Raw genomic sequence first — 25,953 nt, 5'->3', positions numbered from 1 at the left:
GCTCTGCCTGGGCGTTGAGTGGTCCGCCAGGTATGACAGTTTTTGAGGCTCTGCCCGCGCGATGATAGACCTTGCCGGGTATGACAGGTACGTCCCTCGCTCTGCCTGCGTGTGGGACGCCCACCAGGTATGACAGATTTCCCCCAGGGTACTAGTTGTGGTGAGAGTTTTAATAATAAATGTTGAGGTTTTATACAGAATCCGATACAGTTAAAGGAAGTAAGTCAGAGTACAGTTTACTGAGTGCAGGATGATTAGAAATAAATTGTATATTGTATGCGAGAACGGGGTGGTTGTTCTATTGCATATTCATAAAGTTACATTGTTGCCATGATTTGCTTGAAAATTGTTGTATGTTAGCATTATTCTTTTTTTAAGAACTTTTATAAACCTCCCCCTTTTTCCCCACTCACTGAGTATTTTTAGCTCACCCCTTTTTAAATGTTTTTCCCCCCACCAGGACCTTCCGGAGATCGTGCCGAGCAGTGAGCCTCCGCTCAGGGTTGTGCCACGCGTTGACATCTTTTATGTGGGTCTTATATTTATGTCGCATTGTAAATCTGGACTTTCGTTTCAAGAACTCATGTTTTCCATGATGTATTTCCTTTTGTTTCATATTTTGGAATGTGTAGTATAAGTGGAAAACCTGATACCAAAAGTTTCCCTAACTATTTTCTTTTGTAAAACGAAAGATGATGTATGTCTTTAAACAGGTTTCGCAGTTTTCCTACATGGCACGTCTCGGGTATCCGAGTCTTGTGGGAGCGCCCGGATCCTACGGGACGAGGAAATTCGGGACGGGTTGTGTCACTCATACTACTCCGACATCCTTTTATTACATGAGCCATCATGTTGCTCAAGCGTTTTCTGTTTTCCCGAGCCTCTAGTTGGCTCGGATGCTTTCTTCACCAACCCCTTTTGGGACATAGTGGCAGTTTTCCTGCTGACTGCCTTAGACGTAGTCGTAGGCTTCTTCGCAGTTGGGCCTTCCCCAAGCTCACCCCCACTTTGCTCCATGCTAGCAACATCAATAGGCTACTTCTTCACCGAAGCAATTGGCGACTTCTTGGCAGCCTCAGAAGCCTTTTTCTTTAGGCCTTTCAATTTCTCAGCCCACATTTCTGCGAAAGAAGCAAACAATCAGTGACCTACCTACACAAAAAAAAAGTGCAAGCAAGTGAACACTTTACCTTTCTTAAGGATGGTAATAAAATTGGCATTATCCTCGCAAAAGCTGTATGCCCTCAAACAAGGAAGCGAGATAATCTCGTTGATGTTGTGCTCCCTATTGGAAAGGTCGCTGAAGCGTTGAAGCCTTTATATGCTTGTAACGGGGAGAAAATTATGCTCAACATTAATTGCAAAGCAAAGAAGTTTGGTTAGTTTGACCATCGAGCCTGAAAACACTCTTCGCACATATTGGGGATCGAAATCTTACTAACTTCCGAAGCAAAAATGTTGGCCTCCCCAACCTCATAAAAGAAAAACTGAGAGTCCTAGTGCGAGACCTTCTTTAGAACATCGACTAGCCCGTTGAAACGTACCTTACTCGCTTTAAAGAGATAGTGCGTCTGGTCTTGACCCTTCTTTAATCTATACAAATGGACGAGCTCCTCAACAGATGGCTCACCCAACTCGGCTATTTGGTATGCCATGTATAGACCTATGATTATGACGTATGAGTTTGTGGACAGTTGGAAAGGGACGATGTCAAACCGTTCAAAACGTTGTCGATGAATTGGTAAGGGAGAATAGGCATCCTACACCTTAGAAAGGTCTTAGAGATCGCCACCCACTTGTTAGGGAATTCTCCTCTTGGAACCCTTAAGTTGAGTTAAGGCGCATAAGTCTTGTTTATGCGCCTAAGATCCTCGACATCAATCGAGGATTTCGATTCCTTTCTTGGTCTATGAACTAGAGATCTCCTTGACTAAGCGACCTCCACAGAAGCATGATCGAACGACTTCGTCGCGTCAGGGTTCGAGCTTTGTGTGATGACCTCCTCGAAAACCTCGCGGATGTGCCCCCAAGGATTGTCAAGCCCGTATGGGAATAGAACATATGATCAATTATGTGGCTGTTTGACGAAGACATGACTATAGCTCGCTCTTAGGTACCTGAAACAGAAGTGAACATGTGTCAAAGCTCGAAAAACTCGACGACCTATCCACAATTTGCTTTTAGTTCAAGCACTCGAGATAGCTCACGTTGGACAACAGACACATGCGACCTATCAGGGATTTCGGAGGCTACCATGATAAACTCTCCTTAAACCTAAGACCGTTGGAGACACACTTAAAAACTCTAAAAGACTCAATGTGGCCATGATAATGGCCACCCATAATCGCGAAAATCAAGAAAAACAACTAAAAGAAGGAAAAAGAAACCTTACTGAAATAAGAGAATAGGAAAAGCTCACCGGAAACGCATCGTGAAGATAAAGAAGCAGTGATGGAATGAGCAAGAACGTTTGAAAATTTTTGCAAGGTATGTAAGCTTTATGACAAGTTTGCCCACTTTTATAATGGTTTGCATGGAAGACCAAAGGGTGGGGTTCGATCGTAGCCATCAATCTATAGTGAATCTCGGCCTTCTATTCGTTGAACAATCTCAACCCTTGGACATGGCCACACGCCAAGCATCCACGAGGGGCGATCAACCATCAGACTGTCACAATCATAACCGTTGTCGCACGTTGCCTCAACTTCTCATGTGGATAACTACAGTCACCCATGTGCGACGAAAAGCAACTGCCAAAGGCTACCGCATTTAATGCGACATGACTACGTGGAATTTACATGAATACCCTTTTTTTCTTCAAATTTTGAGTTTGTCAAGAATGTCACAAAAGAGAAAAGATCAAGTGTTGAGCACGTCGATTGGGGATGAGTCTGACTCGTAAAACTCAACTGAATCTACATTCAGTGCCCTACCAATGAATATCGAGCTTGACATCAAATCGAGCAACAGTTTTTGAAGCTTGAATGAGCACCGAACACTAGGGGTAGATGTTATGTGTGATTTTTCCTTCAAGCTTGGAGAATTGCAAGGCTGTAGCTTGACCCAGAACCAGCCCGACTCTATCGATTGTCTAACCTAACATAAGCTTGTTGAGTCATAGCTCGACCTAGCATATGCTAGTCACAACCAATCCTTACAATTGTTCAACCAATTCACATATAACTTTAGATCTCGGTTATCTCGGGAAGGATTAGATCGACAACAATCTTTGCGCAATCATAGAGGCCAATCTCAAGAATATCGAAGTTGCATTTCAAACTTAATTATAATTTCTTTATTTTCGCTCTTTCCTTTGTACACAATCGATATATAAACCCCCTCCAACAATGAGAAAGATGTTAGCAAATTATTCTAAGATTATCATTGTAAGCTCTCACAGCAAATACAAAAACAGTGGACGTAAGCTCAAGAGTTCAACTCGCCAAACCACTTTAAAAACCTCTTTGTCATTTACTTTACTGCATTTATTATTTATTCACTGCTGGTTACCCATAATCGCGCACACATCAGTTCTGGTCCCAACAACGTCGATCAGATCAGTCTAATTAGTGTATTTTTGCATCAACAATAGTAAGTGAATTGTGTAAGTCAAAACAAACTGATACATGGTCAATTAGCCATGTCAAGAAGAATGTGAAGCAAAAGGTTTCCTACATTCTGGCCTTTTTTTTTTTTTTTTTTTTAACCGAGGTGTTAGGGCAAACTCCCAGACTAGATTGCGTACATCTCAACTTATCTTTCGGAGCCTTGAAGTGAACGGCCAAGTAAATCCCCTTAGGGGTGACCACTGAGGAAATTCACCCTACTGTTCACTTCAAGGTCTTGAGAGATTAGTTGAGATGTGCATAAGCTAACTTAGACACTAAAAAAAAAAAAAAAAAAAAAAAGGCTAGAATGTAGGAAAATGATATCTAGATTTATCAAGAGAACATTTATTAGTAAATTAATATGAAATGCATCAAAGAATCTATCAAGTCAATTCCCATGTACCCAAATAATATCTCTCAAGTCTCAACTATCAACCTGGTGCAAAATGTAAGAGCTATCAACAATACTACTATATTCTCTCTGGATTTTTATATGTAAGAGCTATCAATAGTACTACTATATTCTCTCTAGATTTTTATCAGGAAACAATGTCCGTAAAGCATGCACCAATCTAAATATTGATAGTTGAAACAACGGTGTTTGTGAAATATGTTGCTTGATTATTTCCCAAGCAAGACGGGAATTTATACAATGTACAAGTTACATGAATTAGGAAAGAATTGATCCTAAATAATCAAGGATATACACACAATATTAGTTTACCATATTTACACAAATTAATCTAGGAAATACTATCTCTCTTTTCCTAATATATCTTAACAGTCAATCTAGGAAATAATATCTCTATTTTCCTAATATATCTTAACACTCCCCCTCAAGCTGGAGCATATATGTCATATGTTCCAAGCTTGTTACAAATGTATACGATTTGAGAACCTTTGAGAGACTTAGTAAGAACATTTGCTAGCTGGTCATTTGAGTTGACAAAACTGGTGACAATGCATCCGGATTCAATCTTTTGTCGGATAAAATGACAATAAACCTCTATATGCTTTGTTCTTTCGTGAAAGACTGGATTTGAGGCAATATGCAGAGCAGCTTGATTGTTGCATATTAGTTTCATCTGCTTCACTTCACTACACCCTAATTCTTGAAGAAGTTGTTTCAACCAAATGAGCTCACAAGTTGCGAGAGTCGTAGCCCGATATTCTGCCTTTGCACTTGATCTAGCTACTACATCTTGCTTCTTACTCTTCCAAGATATTAGATTACCTCCAATCATGATACAGTATCTAGAAGTAGATCGTCTATCTGATGGAGACCCTGCCCAATCAGCATCAGAATACCAAACAATTTGAGAATTACCCCTATTTTCATATAGCAAGTCTTGTCCTGGAGCACTTTTAATATACTTGAGAATGTGAACTGCTACGTCCCAATGACCACTACATGGGGCCTGGAGAAATTGGCTATCCATACTAACTGCAAATGAGATATCTGGTCTGGTGATCGTGAGATAATTCAGCTTACCAACCAATCTTCGATACCTTCCAGGGTCTTCTAATGGCTCCCCCTGTCCAGGAACAAGTTTGACATTGGGATCCATAGGAGAATCTACAGGCTTACAGTCTAACATACCTGTCTCCTTAAGAATGTCCAAGGCATACTTCTTTTGTGATATAGCAATACCAACCTTAGACTGTGCTATCTTAATCCCCAAAAAATACTTTAGCTTCCCCAAGTCCTTGGTTTGAAAATGGCTAAACAGATGCTGCTTCAGTTGAGAAATCCCATCTTGGTCATTACCTGTTACGACAATGTCATCAACATAGACAACCAAGTATATAAATTTACCATAATCATTATGGCGGAAAAATACTGAATATCAACTGTACTTCGCGACATCCCAAACTGTTGAATCGCAGAACTGAACCGTCCAAACCATGCTCTGGGTGACTGTTTGACAGCATATAAAGACCGACGTAGACGACACACCAATCCTGACTCCCCCTGAGCGACAAACCCTGGCGGTTGCTCTATATACACTTCCTCGGCAAGTTTATCATGCAAGAAGACATTTTTAATAACCAACTGATGAAGGGGCCATTGATACATGGCCACTAAAGAAATAAGGAGGCATACCGAAGTAAATCTTAGCAACATGAGAGAAGGTATCACTGTAGTCGAGCCCATAGATCTGAGTGTTACCCTTTGCAACAAGGCGAGCCTTCAGCCGATCAACTTTGCCATCAGGACCAATCTTAACAATGTAAACCCAACAACACCCAACAACAGTCTTGCCTGGCGGTAAGGAAACCAACTCCCAAGTACCATTATGATTGAGTGCAGTCATCTCCTTAATCATGGCAGGTCTCCACCTTGGATATGTTATTGCCTCGCTAACAGTGTTAGGTATAGGGATAGAAGATAGGTTTGAAATAAAGGCAGAATAAAATGGAGATAAACGATCATAACTAAGAAAATTATAAATAGGATGTGGATTTCGAGAAGATCGAATACCTTTGCGAAGGGCAAGTGGAGGAGTTGCCTCGTCTACAGGAGACATGACTGGAGCAGGTAACGGAGGAACAGGAGATGGGTCATCAGGATTGACCGAGGTACCTATATCAAGAAGGGAAGTACCATTGAAATTAGTAAGAGGACGAGGATAACAAGAATAAACTTGGAGATGAGGATGATCCCTCAACGAGAAAGGAGGGATGGGGATAGGTAAGGTGGCAGGGATAAGATTGCTATTGACGGTGTTTTCAGAAAAGTATATAGATGTCTCAAAGAAAGTTACATCTGTAAAAACAAAATATTTGTTGGTGGTTGGGTCATAGCAACGGTAACCTTTCTGGAGACGAGAATATCCTAAAAAGATACACTTAACAGATTTAGGCTGTAATTTGTCTTTGCTTGGAGTGTGATCATGAACAAAGCAAATGCAACCAAACACTCGTAAATGTATTGGGTATGGGTCTTTACCAGGAAACAGAATGGAGTGAGGACTCTTATGTTGCAAGACAGAAGAAGGCATACAGTTAATCAAGTAACAGGCAGTGAGAATTGCATCCCCCCAAAATCGAAGAGGAACATGATGATGTATAAGTAAGGTACGGACAGTTTCAATAAGATGATGATTTTTGTGTTCGGCGGCCTCATTCTGCTGAGGAGCATAGGCACATGAGGTTTGGTGAATAATACCCTGAGAAGACATATACTTAGTAAAGGCAGAAGATAGATATTCCCTAGCATTATCACTACGCAAAATCTTAATAGAAACATCAAATTGATTACGAATCTCAGCACAAAAATTCTGAAAGATAGAAAATAACTCAGAACGAGTTTTCATTAAAAATACCCAAGTATTACGAGAATAGTCATCTATAAAAATAACAAAATAATAGAAACTCAAAGTTGAACTGACACGACTAGGACCCTATATGTTTGTGTGAACAATATCAAACATTGAGATGGCCCTATTATTGGCTCGCTTGGAAAAGGAAGCTCTAGTTTGTTTTCCAAGTTGACATGACTCACAATTAAAATAAGATAATGTAGACATACTAGGCACTAATTTCTGAAATTTGGCAAGACTTGGATGACCAAGGCGGCTATGAAGAATGTCAGTAGATGCAGCGAAGGTGAAGGCAACTGGCGGATTTGGTTCGGAGAGGTGGTACAGTCCATGTGATTCATGTCCTGTTCCAATCGTCTGACCTGTGTTTCAATCCTACACCACAATAGAGTCAACGAAAAAGGTGATAGAACAGTTAAGATATTTGGTTAACTTACTAATAGAAATCAAATTATATGGACACTCAGGGGCGAATAAGATTGAGTTTAAAGAAATGGAAGGGAGTGGTCGAGCTTCTCCTATCCCTTTGACCATAGTCTGCGAACCATTAGCAAGAGTAATTTTTGATAAAGTGGGAGAAGAGGTCATTTGAGATAAAAGATTTTTATTACCATAAATGTGGTCAGATGCTCCGGAATCCAAAATCCATGGGCCAATGGAGGAGGTCCTACTCAGATAAGCAAAGGAATTACCTGTTTGGGAGGCGCCAGATGAGGATGACTGCTGCTTGACAGCTTGATATTGAAGATACTCATTGTAATCAGCCCCAGACAACGTAATGGAGTTGGGTTGTTGGTCTTTAGCATCGGGTAAAGGAAGGAGTCCATCTCTAGTTGCTTGAGCCATATGAGCGGTGGATCGATTAGAAGATTGACATGGTGGCCTCCCATGCAAAGCCCAACAAGTGTCTCAGTTGTGGCCATTCTTGTCACAATAGGTGCAATGTGGTCTAGATCCCTTTCCTTTTCCCTTTCGAGAACCTCTCTTTCCTTGTTGATTTCTTGCCTGAACAGTTGATTTTGATGCTTCTGCCATTGTAATCAAGAGAAGTGAGAGATAAATCCAAAACGGTAGAAACACCCTCTGTCAGAGTTGAATCACCAACAAGAAGGAAGAACTGGAGGAAACCGATCACATGAGAAGNCCGATAACTTAACAGATCCCCTCTTAAATTATCATATTGGTAACACACCAATTCGTCTATTTAGATCACCTGGGAGCAGGAACCAATTGACCTATTGAGACCTCATAAGGAACGGTGGAAAGAAATGCAATACAATTAGAAGCCATTCAATGACATAAAGATGGGATATCTGGTGGAGTGGGCAATTCCGATAGTGATATGCTTCACCGAATTGGTGAAGGAATGGGTTTTCCTCTTCATTGATTTGGCAAGGAAAGGAATGCCAATGCCCTTAAAATAGGGAACTTGCTGCACTCTTTAGTTTCTTTTCTTGCTCTCTTTTTTATTTTGTGTCTTCTTTTGACATGTAAGCAAAAGTTATAAACCAAAAACTCATTTATTCTAATATAAACTCGAGCCAAGCCGAGCTCTTTTTTTTTTTTTTTTTCCTTTTCTTGGATGGATGGTTGGGATTCACAGTGTTTGATAGTTTGTAAGTTGGGAGTTTTTTGTGGTTTCTTCTATATTTGATGAATTTTGTTTACAATGACAAGAACATAACTCTTGGTTTTACAAAACACGAATCAATAATTTTGGGTACCGAATGTTTTTTCAAGTGGATGAAAAATAAGTGAACGAGGGAAAAGAGAAGATTAATCATTTGAAAGTCCCACTAATTGAGCATCAACTGAGCTTGAGCTAGCTCAAGTTTGAGTACCCCTTTTTATACTCGAGCTTGAGCTCGAATTCAGAATGTTAGGCTTGACCAAGTTTGGGCTTGGCTTGAGTTCGGCACTGTAGCTTTCGAGTCAAGCTCAAGTAGCTAAATACTCGACTAGGCTTGATTTGAATCTAGCCTTAAGATAGATAATAAAGTTGTGTTTTGAAACTTTTTAGATAGGAAAGTGTCATTAGACCATTATTTGGGTGGGAAAAAGTTGTTTACTCAAAAAAAATAAAATGGATGTTCTTGTATGCCATTATGCACAATGACTTGTATCATTGACAATATTAAAACTAAGAACATGAAATTTGCCAAACTAAAATATGTTATGCTCCAACTTTACGGGGGTTGATACTTATAAAAAATCATGAATTTATATGAGTTTTATCCTACATTTAATCAATTAATTATTCTAGTGCATTACAAATTTTTATATGCAGTTACTATTAAACTTTTATTGACCTAATGTTTTAACACAAATTTCAAATATGTGTGGTGGTATTGTCATAGTCCGAGTCCACCAAGAGGGTGTTTCCAGCAATTTCATCACGAACCAAACCGCACCGTTTCGATATCCGTAGAAGAAGAATTAAGGCGGGCTAGATTCCCCCTCACACCCCCACACCGTCACACGATATCTCTTCTCCTACACGAACTGAACAAAACAAAACAAAGGGGATAACAAAAAACCCTCCACTTCCCAAAACCATTACCCAGAAATGGCAATCTCTTCCGGCGTTTTCTCCACCGCTTTTCTCTCCCCCGAAACGGCGTCGTTCCTTATACCCTCCATCCGGCCCAGCCTCATTGCTTCCGGTAATCTCCGCATGGTTCGTACTGTGACCTTAGCCACTGCCTCCAAGCCCGCTACAGGAAAGCGTGAGCCACGTGGCATTAGGAAGCCTCGCCCCGTGTCTCCTGAAATGCAAGCACTTGTCGGTGTCCCTGAAATCCCTCGCACTCAGGCTCTCAAACAGATTTGGGCTTATATCAAAGAACACAATCTTCAGGTTTTATTTTTCTTTTCTCTGCTATTATTAATGTTACTAGTAATAGTACTACTTTGTATTATTGTTTGACGAAGCTTAGTCGTCCTTTTGTGCTTTATTCAGGGGTTTGTGTTTGGATAAGGTTGTGTTTGTTTAGAAATGATGTTAGGTTATTTTATTGTGTTAGTGGAAATGGGTTTGGCTCATTTGGATCGCGTGTTTCTTAGAAAACTAGAATGATGCGGCTTTGTTTTTGTGTTTAGAAATGAGTTTTACTTGTGCTTTAGGTTAATGGAGTTTTTGGGTTTGGATAAGACGGTATTGGTTTGGCATACATGTGAGTTTTTATATTAAGAGTAATACTACACTTACAAAGATTTTCATACAAAGCGATGTGGCAAAAAATGAATAGAAGAGTGAATATAATGAGTTTGACTTTTTATTTTACTCTTTCATTCATTATTTGCCATCTCACTTTGTATGAAAATGTTTGTAAGTATTGTATTATTGTTATATTAATAGAAATAGGTTTCGTTCCTTTGGGGTTTTGGGTGGGATCTTGGTGGTATTTTTTTTGTTTTTTCTTTTTGTGCTTGGGTTAATTCCATATTGATGAACGAGAAAAGTTTGTTTGCTAAAATGAGTTTTGTTTTGAAGTTGGAATTGAAAGGAAATGGGGATGTTTGCCTCTAATTTTCTAAAGAATATAACCTCCTATTACATCCAGTTGCATCACAATATCCATTTCATTTCACAAATTTGTTGTAAATGAAATTTCGAAGTGTTGCAGTATATATTTATGAAATGCAGGTGATTTTTGACAGAGCTTTAGCTTTCTTGGGGTAAAAACTTGGAATAGTAGTTTGTTTTTAGTGCCATAATTTTCTTTTAAAACTGGCTAATTTACTTTTCACATGGTCATAAGCTGATATGTATTGACAGAAGTGCTTGGCCTTGTATGCTGAAGGATTGAGGTAATATTAAAATAAGTTGAGTATTCTGAAGGAATACGTTTTATGAGGGTTTTTTTTACTACTATGCTAATGTGCTAAAAGGCGGTGCGTCGTAGAGATGACTTAGTGTAGGTGAAGGCCCATGGCTGATAAAATGAATTTTAAAATCTGTGCAGCATTCTTTTATTGTTTGAATATAAATAAGTTGGACTTTCATAATACACATGAATCATCGTCATTATGATAACTCCGATAATAAAATTATATTTTCTGGAATAATAAAGGTTTTGGTCTGACAAATTCTTCAAAAATGTTCTATAAAAGCATAAAGACTCTATTTTGTCCGCTGATATATTCAGATTTAGATTCAAATGCTTTCACCTTATAGTGTCATACTTGTTGCATTTTTCCCTTGTAGATTTAAATTGGCAAAGAAACTACTTAAAAAAATTTGCCTTCCACATTATTCCTGCACGGTATGTAGTTATACAACAGCATTTTATTTAAAAATGCAGAAACAAGGACTGAAGTTGATTAATTTGTGAGAACCCTCATGGAGGTCCTTGGTTCTGGTATTCCAGGTTGTTGTCCTTGGGTTCTGAGGTTAACCCTGGTAGAGTTATTTGCTTGGTTCACGAGAATGAGAGGGGTTTTACTTTTGTAATTACTTATAAGCCATTAGTTAGGTCTAGATTCTTAGATGGGTAACAGGTTTTCTCCTCTGATCCTCATGTGGACAGCTAGTTCACTTACATGTGTATGAGCTCTTGGTAAATAGTATTCATTGTCCTCTCAAGATAAGTACAAAAGGGATTTGATGAGAGAAATAACATTTTTAGTGATTCACATGGAGACACTACAGAGCTTCTTTGTGCTCTAATGTTAAACTATTGTTATTGGTTACAAAACTAAAATGTTTGTGCATTTGCCAATTCCCCTACCTGTTAGATTGTAACGTTGCAATAGGTGGTAAGGCATGTATTCTTTGTGGATGAAGTTGTCCTATTAATCAGTTCTGTTATTGGTGATTATTCTGTGTTTTTTCTTTTTTGAAGTTATCATTTCTTAGTAAGTGAGATGTATCATATGTTTGAGTTCCTAAAAAACTTGCAACCATTAACTTCCCATTTCTATTCCTTTCTTATGCTGTTGTTATTTATAACAAGTGTTAATATCAGTTATACTTTCTTATATCACGAATCTTGAACTTATTTGAATTGCCATTTTTTAGGATCCTGAAAACAAGAAGGTCATAGTTTGTGACGAGAAGCTGAAGAAGATATTTGGAGGAAAGGATCGAGTTGGCTTCCTTGAGATTGCAGGGTTGATTAGTCCTCATTTTCTGTAATGAAATCCAAGAGAACGGATCGAAAAGCTGGGAACCATAATTTGTTTGAGGAGGTTGTATTTTGGTGGATCATACTAGTGAAGGTGGATGTTGCTTTCTTCAATTAGTAGTATTTTTAGTCTTGGTAGTATTGGCGTACAGAAGTACAACTGTTTAATTGAGTTTTTGGCTTCTGGTTCCTTAAGATGTAGGTTCTTTAATGCAATATTACTACTTGTTGCGGGGGTTTATGCATCTTAAATTTGGTGGAATTTATATGCATAATTTCTACTTTTATTTTAGAACTTCTTTATTTGGCTAAGTTACTATGTGCAAGCAGCTTTCAAACCCTGCTCATTATTCTCATGGTGACCCAGCATGATGCCCATCTCAATGATCATAACAGGCTACAGCTGGACACCTTCAACGCTCCAGCCAACTTTAATACAAGTTAACTTTTAAGAAATCGTTATACGGTTAATTCTATTGATTTTGAATTGTGAGAATTATTTTATGGTTTTGTTGATGAAAATATCAAAGTAATCATTGATTTATGATAAAACAATCGTTATGAGTTGATTTGTGAGAAATGTGAATCATTGTTTTAAACCTGACCCTTTAAGGGACCCAGTAAGGCCATCTGGGTCTTGGGTTGATCGGTTCCACCGGTAAAATCGGTGGTTTCCGGTGATCCAAAAAGTTTAAAATCTTACAAACACACCCTTAAAAAATCAATCAGTCCTCACAAGTTTAAAATTTAGCAAATAAACCCCTGTGATTTGTTTGGATTTTGACCTTTTTGGCCAAATTTTGGCTGATTCTGGTGGCCAAAATTCAATCCAACACCACCACCTGAACCATCGTCCTCCACTCTACAAAACCCATCTAATCCAAGAACTTGGTAACCCTCTAGTCATTAGCCGTGACAAGTATATACCGTTGTGATTGGGTTGATTTTTCTAGTCAAATTCCGGCTGATTTCGACGTCCAAAATTCAATCAAACGCCACCACCTAAACCATCAGCATCCACTCAACAAAAAATCCTCTAATCACGGCACTTGGTAGCCCCCCATTTGCCGACTGTGACTCACATATTGGGTTGAATTTTTTGGCTAAATTTCAACGTCCAAAACTCAATCCGACACCACCCCTTGAACCAACGGCTTCCACTCTACAAAAGTCTTCTAACCCTGACACTTGGTAGCCTCTCATTCGCCAATGATCAAATTAGGGATCTTGTGAATAGTGAAAAATGGTATCCCAAATTGGAGAGGTTGTCGAGTCTCGGTTGGATCAGTCCGGGTTTTAAAACGGTGATGTGAATATGAAATTTGTGGTAAAAGATAAGACACTGACACAAAAATGATAAAAGGAATGAAATTCCAATTAAACAAGAACACTAAAATTTGGTGATTAACATGAATCCTTTTAATAAATTTTCATAATTTTTGTGATTAATATTTAATTATTGTTGGAAAATCATATTTAACGTATGTATAATATCATGTATTTATTAAAATATTTTTTTTTGATAAAAAACTTAAGTAATTAACTAATTATTACCAAATAAGTGTAAAAATCTTAAACAAGATTAAAAAGAATACTACTTGTTATATTTACTATTGTAAAAAGATTAAAATATGAACACGTCCACTTCGTTCAGAATATATATTGAATACTAATACATGATATTTATAGAGATTTTTAATACTTTATAATAAAACGGTTAAATTTAATACNAATCTTACTTTTATCCTTGCTCTTAGATTTACCTCGCGACTTTCCCCTATTGCCAGGCTTATTAGAATTCCTATCAAGATTTCGTCCCCTAGCAGTTAAAGCATCCCTAGACGAAACCTCTGAACCTCTTCGTCGCATATCCTCTGCCAATAATGTAGAACATACAGATTCCCACGACATCTGTGTCAATCCTCCACCACTAATCGCAACAATCAGGTTGTCCCATGTATCAGGCAGCGAGCATAACAATGTTACCACTTTCTCATATTCGGTGAGTTGTACATCCACAGCCAGCAGTTGATTCACCAGAGTATTAAACTCATCCAAATGTGCAGCAAGAGAATCCCCATCATGCATACAGAGATTGTAGAGTTTCTTGCGACAAAACATCAAGTTCACCAAAGACTTACTCAGATACATATTTTCCAGCTTTTGTCAAAAACCCTTAGCCATATCCTGATCCATCACATTCGTTAGAATAGAGTCCTCAAGACAGATGCGAATCAAACCTCTGGTGTTCCGATCCATCTTGTCCAATTCAGCAAATGCGGTACGATCAGTCACTGATAATTCTCCTTCAACAGGTTTAGACCCAAGCATACTTGACAATGCAGTTCTAGACATTTCACTCGTTGTAACAACGGCAGTCTCGACTGTTGGCCTATCATTCACAATTGCACCCCACAGGTCCCTATTAACGAGTAGATCCTCCATCCACAGTTTCCAAAGCTCGAAGCGTTTGCCTTCGAACTTCTCAATCTCAACCTTTGATCCCGCCATCTCTAAATCACAGTTTAACAAAACCTAGCTCTGATACCAATTGAACGAAATAGAGACAACAACAGGAACAAAATATAATAGTAAAACAAATCAAACCGTAAACAAAGAAAATAACATGCACCATTTACCCTGGTTCACCCAATGTGGGCTACGTCCAGCTGAGTCAATATTATTACAATATGCCTCACCTCTCTCGTTTACAATGAATGAATTGCTCTCACACACATAAGAAGAGAAAAGTATGTTTATATACTAGGTTTAAGAGACTAAACCTAGTTTTACAAGGATTCCTATTCCTAAGCCCAACCCAAAAAGGAATTAGTAACTTAAAAGAAATCCTCAGCGGGACCCCCGAGTGTGTCTCCGTTACCCATTAATGCTGAAGTAGTCGACAAATCCAACAATCAGGACATGCAATTGTAAGCCAGACATTGTTACTTGGAACACACTTTTGGCAATATTTGGGCAGAATAGGATGGACTTGGAAGTGTAAGGTGTGTTCAAGGAGATGAAGAGGGCAGGGTTCATTACTGAGAGGGACACTTTCAACACCCTAATTAGTGCATTTAGTCGTCGTGGTTCTTTTGACCAAGCCATGTCTGTTTATAAGAGAATGCTGGAAGCTGAGGTTACACCCGATCTTTGCACCTACAATACTGTTTTGGCAGCATTGGCTCGGGGAGGGATGTGGGAACAGTCTGAGAAAATACTTGCTGAAATGAAGGATGTTGATGAGGGAACATACTGTTCTTTACTTCATGCTTATGCCAATGGCAAGGAGATTGAGCGGATGCTTACTCTTGCAGAAGATATATTCTCTGGTCTGATTGAACCTCATGTTGTGCTCTTGAAGACCCTTGTTTTGGTTAATACTAAAAGTGACCTTCTTATAGAAACAGAGCATGCCTTCTTAGAGTTGAAGAAAAAAGGATTTTCCCCTGACAAATCCACTCTAAATGCCATGATTTCGATTTATGGCAGGAGGCAGATGAGTACCAAGACAAATGAGATCTTGAACTTCATGAATGAAAGTGGGTTAACTCCTAGCTTGACAACCTACAATAGGTTGATGTATATGTATAGACGTTCTGAAAATTTTGAGAAGTCCCAAGAGATTTTAAAGGAAACTTTCAACAAAGGATTGAAACCTGATATAATATCATATAATACTGTCATTTATGCCTATTGTAGAAATGGTTGGATGAAAGAGGCTTTGTGGATATTTTCGAAAATAAGAGATTCTGGCCTTGTTCTAGATGTAATCACCTACAATACCTTTGTTTCAAGTTATGCAGCCGATTCATTGTTTGTGGAGGCTATTGATGTGCTTGGATACATGATCAAGCAAGGATGTAAACCAAACCAGATCACATACAACTCCATTGTAGATGGTTATTGTAAACTCAATCGTTGAGATGAAGCAATCACGTTTGTTAATAATCTTTCCAAGCTTGATCCACACACGTCTAAGAGGGAAAAATGCAGGTTATCAGACCGCATAGCAAAGAAATGGTCATATCATAGACATTCCTCTTCTCCAAAGGGATAGCAGTTCAGTTTGTGTGCTTTTCAAGCGTCAGGCACTTGTCCATCCAGTACAATCAACCTATGTACCAGTGAAATATGAATTGATACCTACTATTGGCCTTTGTTTCTATGCAAATTTTGTGATAAAATAATATTTTTGATAGGTTTTACATGTGCTGTAACATGGCATGACTATTATCAAATTTTATGTTAAGTTCTTCATAATACTTTTGAAGGTAAAAAGGAAAATTCATTTATTTGCTAGATGAGCCGGAGATTTGTGTGAGGGCACTCTCATTTTAGAACACCTTTTTTTTTTTTTCTTCTTCTTCTTCTTCTTCTTTTCAGAAGTAATCCATAAATTTTGATACACATATAATAGCATTCAGAGATATATATATAGAGATATATATATACAGTAACATTCAAAACATTATACAATTCAATAAATGATATATACATGTCTTTGAACAAATAAGTAAGTTACAATCGCAAAATAGAACTAAACGTTCTAGAAATATGTTGGACGGTGTAGTGTTTAATTTTTCACCATAAATATAAACAAACGTCTCTAAATAATATTTCTATTTTATATAATTTTAAACTAAAAAAGATTGTCTTTGGTTGGGATCTGATTGAGAAAGTGTTTCCACTTGAACTTTCTCAGTTATGTCTTGGCCAAATGTTATACATATTGCTAAAAGAAATTGTAGAGATAGATGAGCATTAAGAGTGGATCATTTTGATACCAATATTATTACCTAAAATTTTCCAACAATTGGAATCTAATAGCTAACACTGGATTCTAGCAATTGGAAACTTAATTAATTAATTAAAAAGTGTTATACATAAAATAAATTATAGGACACTTTTTAACATTTTTATTTAAGTTTTAATTTTATTATGATTAAAGGTATTTTAGGTAATTAAGTTCATGTGTTTATAAAAAGTTTTCAGATTTTAGATTCAAGTCAAGAAATCTTTTTTCTAGAATTAATTGACAATTTGAAAAAGAAAAATGAACAATCAAAACTCTAAATTTAATTAGATTTGACTTATAAATGGTAAAATCATGCAAACTCTTAGTAATTAGCCTAGTTAGTAAATACGCGTTTCATATGCGAATTGTACGGCCAGCCATATAATCCGTGTATAAAATGCGTTTTGACGTATGTTATAAAAACTACCGAATTATACGTGTATAATATGAATACCCGAATAATTCGTGTATTATTGTTTAAAAAAAAAAAAAAACCACTGCTCACCCCAAAACGACGTCGTTTTAGTGGGGTTTAATTCAAAATTAAACAAAATCTCTTCTCTTCTTCGGTTCTTCTTCTTCCTCAGCTCTTCGACGGATGACATTTTCAGCTTTTCTTCCTTAGTTCTTTGACGTTTTCAACTTTTCTTCATCTCTTAGGTCTTTATCTCAGGAACTAGCAGAGTCATCAGAGGAAGCTCGGATGGCGAACTGGTTGAGATTTTTAACGGGTTTGTGTTTGTGTTTGGGGGAGAAGAATAAGTTTGAGGAAGGGAAAGTATTGGTAGAAAGAATTGCCTATAAAGCAGATGTCATTGTTGGAGCTCTGAAAGAAGCAGTTGGCCTTGTGGGTGAGACACGGAGAGATGATTTGATTGAAGAAGAGAGAGGGAGGGGGGTTTTTAAGATGGGTCATGGGTGTCAGGGTGTTTTGTGTTTGTGGTGGATTTCACTGTACGTGTCAATCTCAACACTCAACACTGCAGATTGCTTTCTATTGCACAAACCAAAAAATAAATAAATATCCTTTCCACTGGCGGGTTAGAACTTAGACCAAGACGTGGGCCTAGGAATTTGTTAAGGCAAAGAAAAGATTAATGTTAGTTAATTGAATATTTCCCATTTGAAATGTTATATTGATTTTAATTACGTGGTCCATAAAAGTGTTTAAACTAAGATTGATATTGCCGTATTTTTCAAAATGTATTATTGATAATATACCGTATTAAACCCATATATACCCGTACCATATTTTTCCCGTATCTGAATTTTATGGTCAAATTTTTATAAACGTAGTTTTCACCGTTTGCCGTATTATACCCGTAAAATTCCCGTACCCTTTTTTTGTCGTACCCGTATTTACTAACCAGAGTAATTAGTATAACTTCATTGGATGAATATATAAATGGTATAATATTTGATACTGCTCTGTTTAATGATTATATAGAAACGTAATTGAGATAATGTTATTAAAATAGTTCTCACAAGACTTTTTAAAAGAGATTTATTGAATATAATTTTTATTTAAAAAAAAAAAAGACAATCACTAAAGCAATAGATTTAATTATGTCATAAATTTAATTTTTAATTATGTCACAAAACAATTATACAATAGAAAAAATTCAATTATTTATAATAATATTAATGATAATTATATGCAGAAATAATTATTTAAAAAATATATTATGTATGGTGATAATATTAAACATGATAATAGTAATACAATGAATTCATTTAAAGCGGATCGGAGTGGATAAACCCACAAGCCAGATATAACTTAGCCAACCCAGCCCAATATTAGACACAAGAAATGGAGTAGGTTGGGTTGTCCCATAACCCATAATTTGCCATCCCTACATAGGAACATTCTCACAAGCAAACTCAACCTCTAAGACAATCAATTCTAAAGAAACTATTCTAATATAAGAGCATGAATATATATATGTTTCTCTATACACAATCTCTCTTTCTAGCTCCCCACTTGTTATAAAAGGAAATTCCCAAAAGGCGCTTTTTTTTTTTTTTTTTCATATCACAAAACACCAAAGCATTTGACAAATTAAATATCTTATCCTTGTAACATGTGATTGTGATATTTGCAACCTCAACCAAAAACGCTTGGGTTAATTTTCGTCCTTAAGGTTTGAAGTATATTGAACTTACCTCCAAAACCATAGTAACAAACATTTTAGTCTAGTCAAGTGAAAATTTTCAACAAAATTTCTTTAATTCCCCCATTGTCTTATTTACATGTTATTAGAAATGAATAAAATGTAAAAAAAAAAAAGTAAAAAGCATATGAGACACTTATAGAAAAAGTCAATTTCTCATAACAATGTTTAGAAAACTAAACTGGATCGATCAGTCTGACTATCAACCAACGTCCTCTCCGATCTAAATTTCTAATTTTACTGTTCACCCAAATCCCTAATCTTACCGCCGGCGAACGAGGGGCTATCAAGTGCCAAGGTTAGAGGGATTTTTTTAGAGGGAATGCTGGTGGTTCAAAGGGTGGTGTCGAATTGAATTTTGGACACCGAAATCAATCGAAATTTGGTCGAAAAAATCAACCCAATACTTGAGTCACAACCAGCAAACGAGAGGCTACCAAGTTTCGATATTAGAGGGGTTTTGTAAAGTGGAAGACGGTGGTTCAAGTGGTTGTGTCGAATTGAATTTTGGCCACCAAAATCAGTTGGAATTTGGCCAGAAACGTTAAAACCCAATAGATCACAGGTAGGATTGTAAAAAGTCTGGCGAGCCTAAAAAATGAGACTCGAACTCGAGCTCGAGTCAGCTGGCGAGCCAACTCAAACTTGAGCTTGCGAGCCCTAATCAAGCTCAAGCTTGTTAAGGCTGGATCAAACCCAGGTTTGACCGAGCCAATGTCCCCTTTTTTACAGCTTGCTTACAGTCTTCCTGCGTACAACATTTCTTCTTTACATCTAATGTTGAATTTATAGAAAAAATAATAACCATGACAGTTTCAGACTTTACAAAATGCCTATTACTTTACAAAATAAAAAAACAGTTCTAAATATATACAAATAACATTCCAAGATATGAAAATACAATCCACCAATCAAAATCACTATCCACCAGTAGTCTGCAGTAGGCTAATCTGCGACCAAAACCACCATTTCCCCCTAGCTGTATAAAATGTTCAATTTAGTAAGTATTTTTTAATGTAACTATGACAAGAGAAAAATATGTATAATCATAAAACAAAAGCAAAAGAAATCAAACTTTTACCTATGCATGCCTCCTACCACAGCCAAACCATGCACTAAATCCCAGGAACTTACGGGATAGGAAGGTTGATCTCCAACGGTTGATGGTCTTCCTGAAAATGACAAAGACGGAGTAATTGAAGTTTAGTTTGTATAAATATAACGTAATAATTAAATTTAATAAAAACAATATTCAATATAAGTATATAACCTACTTTACATCCTTTCTTCACCCTATTCAAATTCCTGCACCAATCACATCCACATAAGAGCATCTCCACTGTGTCGAGAGACAACAACGATCGATACGTGTCAATAACGTTACTGCCAGCACTGAAAGCAGATTTAGAAGCAACCATAGTGATAGGGATGGCTAATATGTCACAAGTTATGGTAGACAAGATAGGGAACTTTGTTGAATTAGCCTTCCAGCATGTCAAAGCATCAAACGCCTTAGGGTCCCTGACATATTTATGGCATCCCTCTCCTAGGTAATAGTCTAACTCTGATTTTGTTGGCTCAACCGTCTCAACCACATCCAGAAACTGACTAAAATCATCCCAATTATCTGCCCTCTCTGCCGCTACCCTCGACCCCTCACCAATAACCTTAACTCCATCCCATGTAGATGTAGAAGCGCGGGCAGCAGTCAATGCTTTACTGGCATTAACATACTCCTTATATATCACATACAAGGCATCTCGAACAACATCAATATTTGCCTATGCTTCACGCTCAGGATACATCTTAGGGAATGCCCATTGAATCACCCTCATCTTCAGTCTGGGGTCTAAAATAGCAGCCACACCTATCAATAAATTACATTCTCCCAAATATTTGTCAAACTTTTCTTTCATTTTCCAAATCATGGACTGTATAAACTGACCTTCATCCTGACTCTTACTATCCAACATAATTTTGATTGTACAAACTTGTTTTAGAAACAAGTTTGATGTCGGATAATCACTCCTCGATATGAGATTCGATGCACCACTGAACACCTTCAAAATTGAACAAATTTTCTCAACTTTGTCCCAATCCTCCTCCTTGGGACAATAATGATAACTCAAATCCCTCTCCTTCAAACAAGGAAAAACACGTCTAAATTTCATTGCCGTTGTCAACATATCATATGTTGAATTCCACCGTGTTTTGCAATCAAGAATAAGCTTGCGAAATAGCAATCGCTGCTGCTAAACAATCTCTGCGAACACCTTTAGTCTACTCTACGATGAATTGATATACACCACGCTATCACGGATGTCCTCAATGATGTGTCTAATCTGATAAAGACCATCTTGAACAACTAGGTTCAAGATGTGTGTACAACACCTCACATGAAACATCTTGCCCCCACATATGAGCTTCCCCGTAGCTTGGAAATTATCTTTCAACACTTTTACTGCAACATCATTGCTTGAAGCATTATCCACCGAGATTGTGTGGACCTTAGCTTCAATTCTCCACTCCATCAAACACTTGAAATTGCATCAGCAATGACCACACCAGAATGGGGAGGAGGGTAATGAATAAAGTTCAACACCAGTCTATTAAACTTCCAATTATCATCAATCTAATGCCCAGTCAAGACCATGTATTCCATCCTTTGGTTGCCTGAATGTCATAGATCTATGGTTAAACTTATCTTTCTAACACCTTTTAATAGGGTCAACAACTTCTGCCTCTCATTTTCAAACACTCTCATACAATCATTCTTACAAGTATTACGGGAAATCAAAGCCCATTAAGGAATCCTGTACTTCATCATGTTGTTTAACCCCTCTTCCTCCATAATAGAAAACGAATGCTCATGTATTAGCACCCAATGTGCAATAAGCTCCCTTATCTTCATCATATCGAATTGGCCCCGTAGAGCAGGCAGGATAGGGAAATTTATTTGTTGTTGCCTCAAGTTAGCTATTCCTTTTGCACACCTTTTCAAATGTCTATTGAATTATGTAGTACTTCCAGTGGCAGTCATTTTCAGCTTTGTTTTACATGAATGCACTCTGTCTTCCTTGTACCACTAGGGAGAACCACTTCCTAAATTCTGACCACACAGTTGATGTCTTCGCTCTCTTCTTCCTCTGTAGTGGACTGTCATTGTCCTCTACATTTTCGAGGTTACTCACACTTTGCTTCGTACTAGTACCACATGTGCTTGTATAAATGTTACGTCAATCGACTGCTCTTATCGTGACACAATTATCGACGTCATCCAATGTAAGGGTGCTTGAGGAACTATCTCCCAAGGCCATACCTACAATTGAAAAATAAGACACCATTACAGAGCAATCCATGTCACAAATTTCAAATATGATACCAAGCAAACATCCAATGCTACATCCCCAAGTTTAGAATTACTACTCATTACAAAGCAATCCATGTCACAAATTTCAAATATGATACCAAGCAAACATCCAATGCTACACCCCCAAGTTTAGAATTGCTACTCATTACAAAGCAATCCATGTCACAAATTTCAAATATGATACCAAGCAAACATCCATACCAACCATTTGAGGAATCTAGTTAATGAATATGGAATTTGATAAAGCATAAAATGGCAAGCATAAAATGGTAATGCCATTTTAAGCAAGTCCATGAAGTTACAAGAATATGCTTACCAAGAGGTTAGAACCAAGATCAGTTAAAGGATTCATCATACCATGAATCTTATAAAAGTTTCAAAGATCGCTTTTATTTTCATGGGATAATCAGATGAATCCCAAACTGATTCAATGCGAAGTCTCATCAATATAGAGATATAGTGATAGAAGATAGAACACAAAATAGATGAGTACTACCATGTAATTAGCACATGTCCATGGCAATATATATTAGTAAGCCCAAATCAGTTCTGAAGATTTGTCCTATGCTGTCATGCTACATCAGTGAATATATCAATACAACATTACCTCCATTTTTCTAGAAAAATTGCATAATGTTTCATTTGTTTACAGAGGAATCTTACATCTATTGAGAAAGGAATAATTGTTTTGGATTTGGAGTATTTATTCCTGTATTTCATAGTTTAACAACTAATGTTCTAGTTCTATAGTGGCCAATATACACTGGTGGTGACTACTGACCATTGAAACTTGGACTATAGCTTAATAGTTAGGTAAGATAGACCCACATGCAGCTTTTACATTGCTTTAAAACTCAATTGGAGTCCCCATTTCAACAAAATTTGGCCACTGTCTACCAGTGATGTTCACAGAATTTATGGATAAGAGAGCACTTAGAAAGTCATCAAAAAATATTATCTACAATAGAATCTATGTAAACCCTCGAACTGGTAGCAAACATCTTATTCATTACGTGCACAGGGATTCCAAATGTTGCAAAGGCACATAAAGCCACACAGAGTCTAAGATAAAACATCAGATTATTTCATTTATAGTAGCGATTATTTATGATCTTTAACTTCTCACACATCATCATCATCATCTCGTACTTAGGTGCTAAACCCAAAATCTTAGCCCGGACTAGATCACAAATAGCTAAAACAGTATCTTTGCAAGAGCTACAATGCTAACGAAAGACGCGATTATTCCGTTCAAACCATAGGAAATAAATTGTGACTGAAAGGACCAACTGGGAAAGAAGGTGGCTAGAGTCACCTTTGCGTCTAAGATGCAAGCTAGCCCACTGGAGCAAAGGGAGCCAAGAGAGAGTAGGCTATGTAGAGAGCGTCCTGGTAATGACCTCCCGCCAAACATAACTTGAGAAGTCACAGCTGAAAAACAAATGGTCATGGGCCTTCGTAGCTTAACTGCATAAAACACCCAAGGAGGACGTAATGACACCATGAGAGCTAAGCCAATCCATGGTGTGAAGCCGACCAAGAGAAGTGAGCCAGAGAATGAAAGAGTGGCATGGAATATGCCTTGGAAACCACAAGAGATGATGAATCGAGTTCACATCCCATTTGTCTCGCAACACATTCCAGGCTGAATCAGTACAGAAACATCCAAACAGGTGGCCCTCCCACACAAGATGGTCAGGATGACTCGCTGAAGGCTACACTATAATGGAGTCCCAGATATGCTAAAGGTGTGCATTGCCCGAAGGAAAAATCCCACAAACCATCTCCAATAATGTCTGAAACCTGAGCATCCCATGGCAAACCAGTGGAAGTCAAAGTTCTAAAAGGGAGTAAGTCACACAAAGGTCCTTGCGGCAGCCAGTGATCTCACCATAACATGGTGTCCCTACCATCACCAATACAAGTCACAATAAGACCCCGACACCAAACCTTGCTAAGTAAAATCTTCCTCCAAGCCCATAAAGCCCCCAAAAGGACTGACCACGGAGGAGAACCAAACAAGCCTAAGAAGACCATACAGAAGATCTATCATTAAGTAGTCTCCAAACATGTTTAAGAATAGCCACTCTATTCCAATCTTGGATCCTCTTAATCCCCAAACTACCCTCTCTCAATGGGTAGCAAATAGAAGACCATGCAACCTTGGCACCAAAAGGGGGCAAAGAAGTACCCTTGCAAAGAAACAAGACCAAAATACTCTCAATCCATCTAATTGTAGATGCCAGCAAAAGAAACATGGATGACCAATATATCTGTATGGAGAAAAGCACTGACTTGATCAACTGTACTCGGATTACATAGGTCAAAGAAGCTGACGTCTATAGCCTACTCCGAGATAAAATTTGCTCTAATAGAAGCCTACAATCAAAATGTCGAAGACGGGTAGAGATAATAGGAACCCCTAGATATCTAACTGGTAACTAGCCCAACTGGAAACCCATGATAGACTGTAACCCAATCTGATCCTCATCCGTAACTCTAGAAAGAAACAACTGGCTCTTCTCTACATTAGTCACCAACCCAAAAACCTTTGCAAAATAATCCAAGGCTGATTTGATCAGGCTAACAGAGGAAGCATCTTCTTGACAAAACACCATCAAATCATCCACAAAACACAAATTAGTAATAGTTGCTTTCCTACACCTCCAATGATAATGAAAACCAGGGCTTTAAGAGGTTTCCCAAAAGATACCAGCTAACCCCTCCATAGCCAACACAAATAGGTAAGGAGAAAGAGGGTCCCCCTGCTGAACACCTCTGAAGGACCTAAAAAAATCGTCAAGTTCTCCATTCAGGGCAACAAAGAAATACGGTGTAGAGATACATGTCATGATCCACCTTACCATACACTCAAGGAACCCCACAATACACAATCCCAAAAGGATGAAATTCTAGCTCACAATATCAAAAGCTTTCCGAATATCAACTTTAAGGGCACATCAAGGTGAATTACCCCCAAGATGATAATTCCGCAAAAGCTCTTGAGTCAGCAGAATATTATCAGAAATCCTTCGACCTGAGACAAAAGCCGATTGAGAACTCCCAATAACATCCGGAAGCATTACTTTAAACCAATTTACTATCACCTTAGTAATGCACTTGTGTAGTACATTACAACAAGATATCAGTCTAATGTCCGTCATACGACTTGGGCTCTCCACCTTAGGAGCCAAAGCAATCCTGGTGGCATTAACACATCTTGGCATTTCATTAGTAGCAAAAAAAGTCTCACTATGTCTCTGAAATCTGTACCAATAATATCCCATGCCCGCTTAAAAAACAAATAAGTGTATCTATCCAGACCAGGGGCTTTATCATCCGGGATAGAGAATAAAACAATCCTAATCTCATCATCAGTGATAGGAGCAATCAACGGAGAAATCATATCAGGAGAAATGCGCCTAGAAAAATACCTGGGAGCCTCTGTGATCTGAGGTTGAGCAAGGGCAACAAGAAGATCCTGAAAAAAAACCCACCACCAAACACCCTAAACCCTGACTGTCAGTAATATGGGTACCATTCCCATCAGTCAAACT

At 37.8% G+C, this 25,953-nt stretch overlaps 2 protein-coding genes and 1 pseudogene across 2 annotated transcripts; 2 read left to right on the top strand and 1 right to left on the bottom strand.

Annotated features, from left to right (window-relative positions):
• Positions 1 to 9,400: 9,400 nt before the first annotated feature.
• On the top strand, positions 9,401 to 12,289 carry LOC116130398 (upstream activation factor subunit UAF30-like). The gene is made up of 2 exons (XM_031416151.1): positions 9,401 to 9,788; positions 11,952 to 12,289. Exons 1-2 carry the CDS (start codon positions 9,498 to 9,500, stop codon positions 12,066 to 12,068), a joined length of 408 nt encoding a protein of 135 aa, XP_031272011.1. The 5' UTR covers positions 9,401 to 9,497; the 3' UTR covers positions 12,069 to 12,289.
• A 1,995-nt stretch (positions 12,290 to 14,284) lies between these two features.
• On the top strand, positions 14,285 to 18,314 carry LOC116130363 (annotated as a pseudogene).
• A 1,842-nt stretch (positions 18,315 to 20,156) lies between these two features.
• Positions 20,157 to 21,197, bottom strand: LOC116130362 (zinc finger BED domain-containing protein RICESLEEPER 2-like). Its single transcript, XM_031416109.1, has 3 exons — positions 20,856 to 21,197; positions 20,301 to 20,807; positions 20,157 to 20,198 (listed from the first exon to the last, which is right to left on the bottom strand). The coding sequence occupies exons 1-3, from the start codon at positions 21,195 to 21,197 to the stop codon at positions 20,157 to 20,159; spliced, it is 891 nt and encodes a 296-aa protein (XP_031271969.1).
• Positions 21,198 to 25,953: the final 4,756 nt, after the last annotated feature.

The sequence above is a fragment of the Pistacia vera genome, unplaced genomic scaffold (genome assembly GCF_008641045.1).
Source record: "Pistacia vera cultivar Batoury unplaced genomic scaffold, PisVer_v2 Contig22, whole genome shotgun sequence".
In the NCBI taxonomy this organism is placed as follows: domain Eukaryota; kingdom Viridiplantae; phylum Streptophyta; class Magnoliopsida; order Sapindales; family Anacardiaceae; genus Pistacia; species Pistacia vera.
Note: the sequence above shows the minus strand (reverse complement) of the source record. Positions and strands in the feature narration are given on the sequence as shown.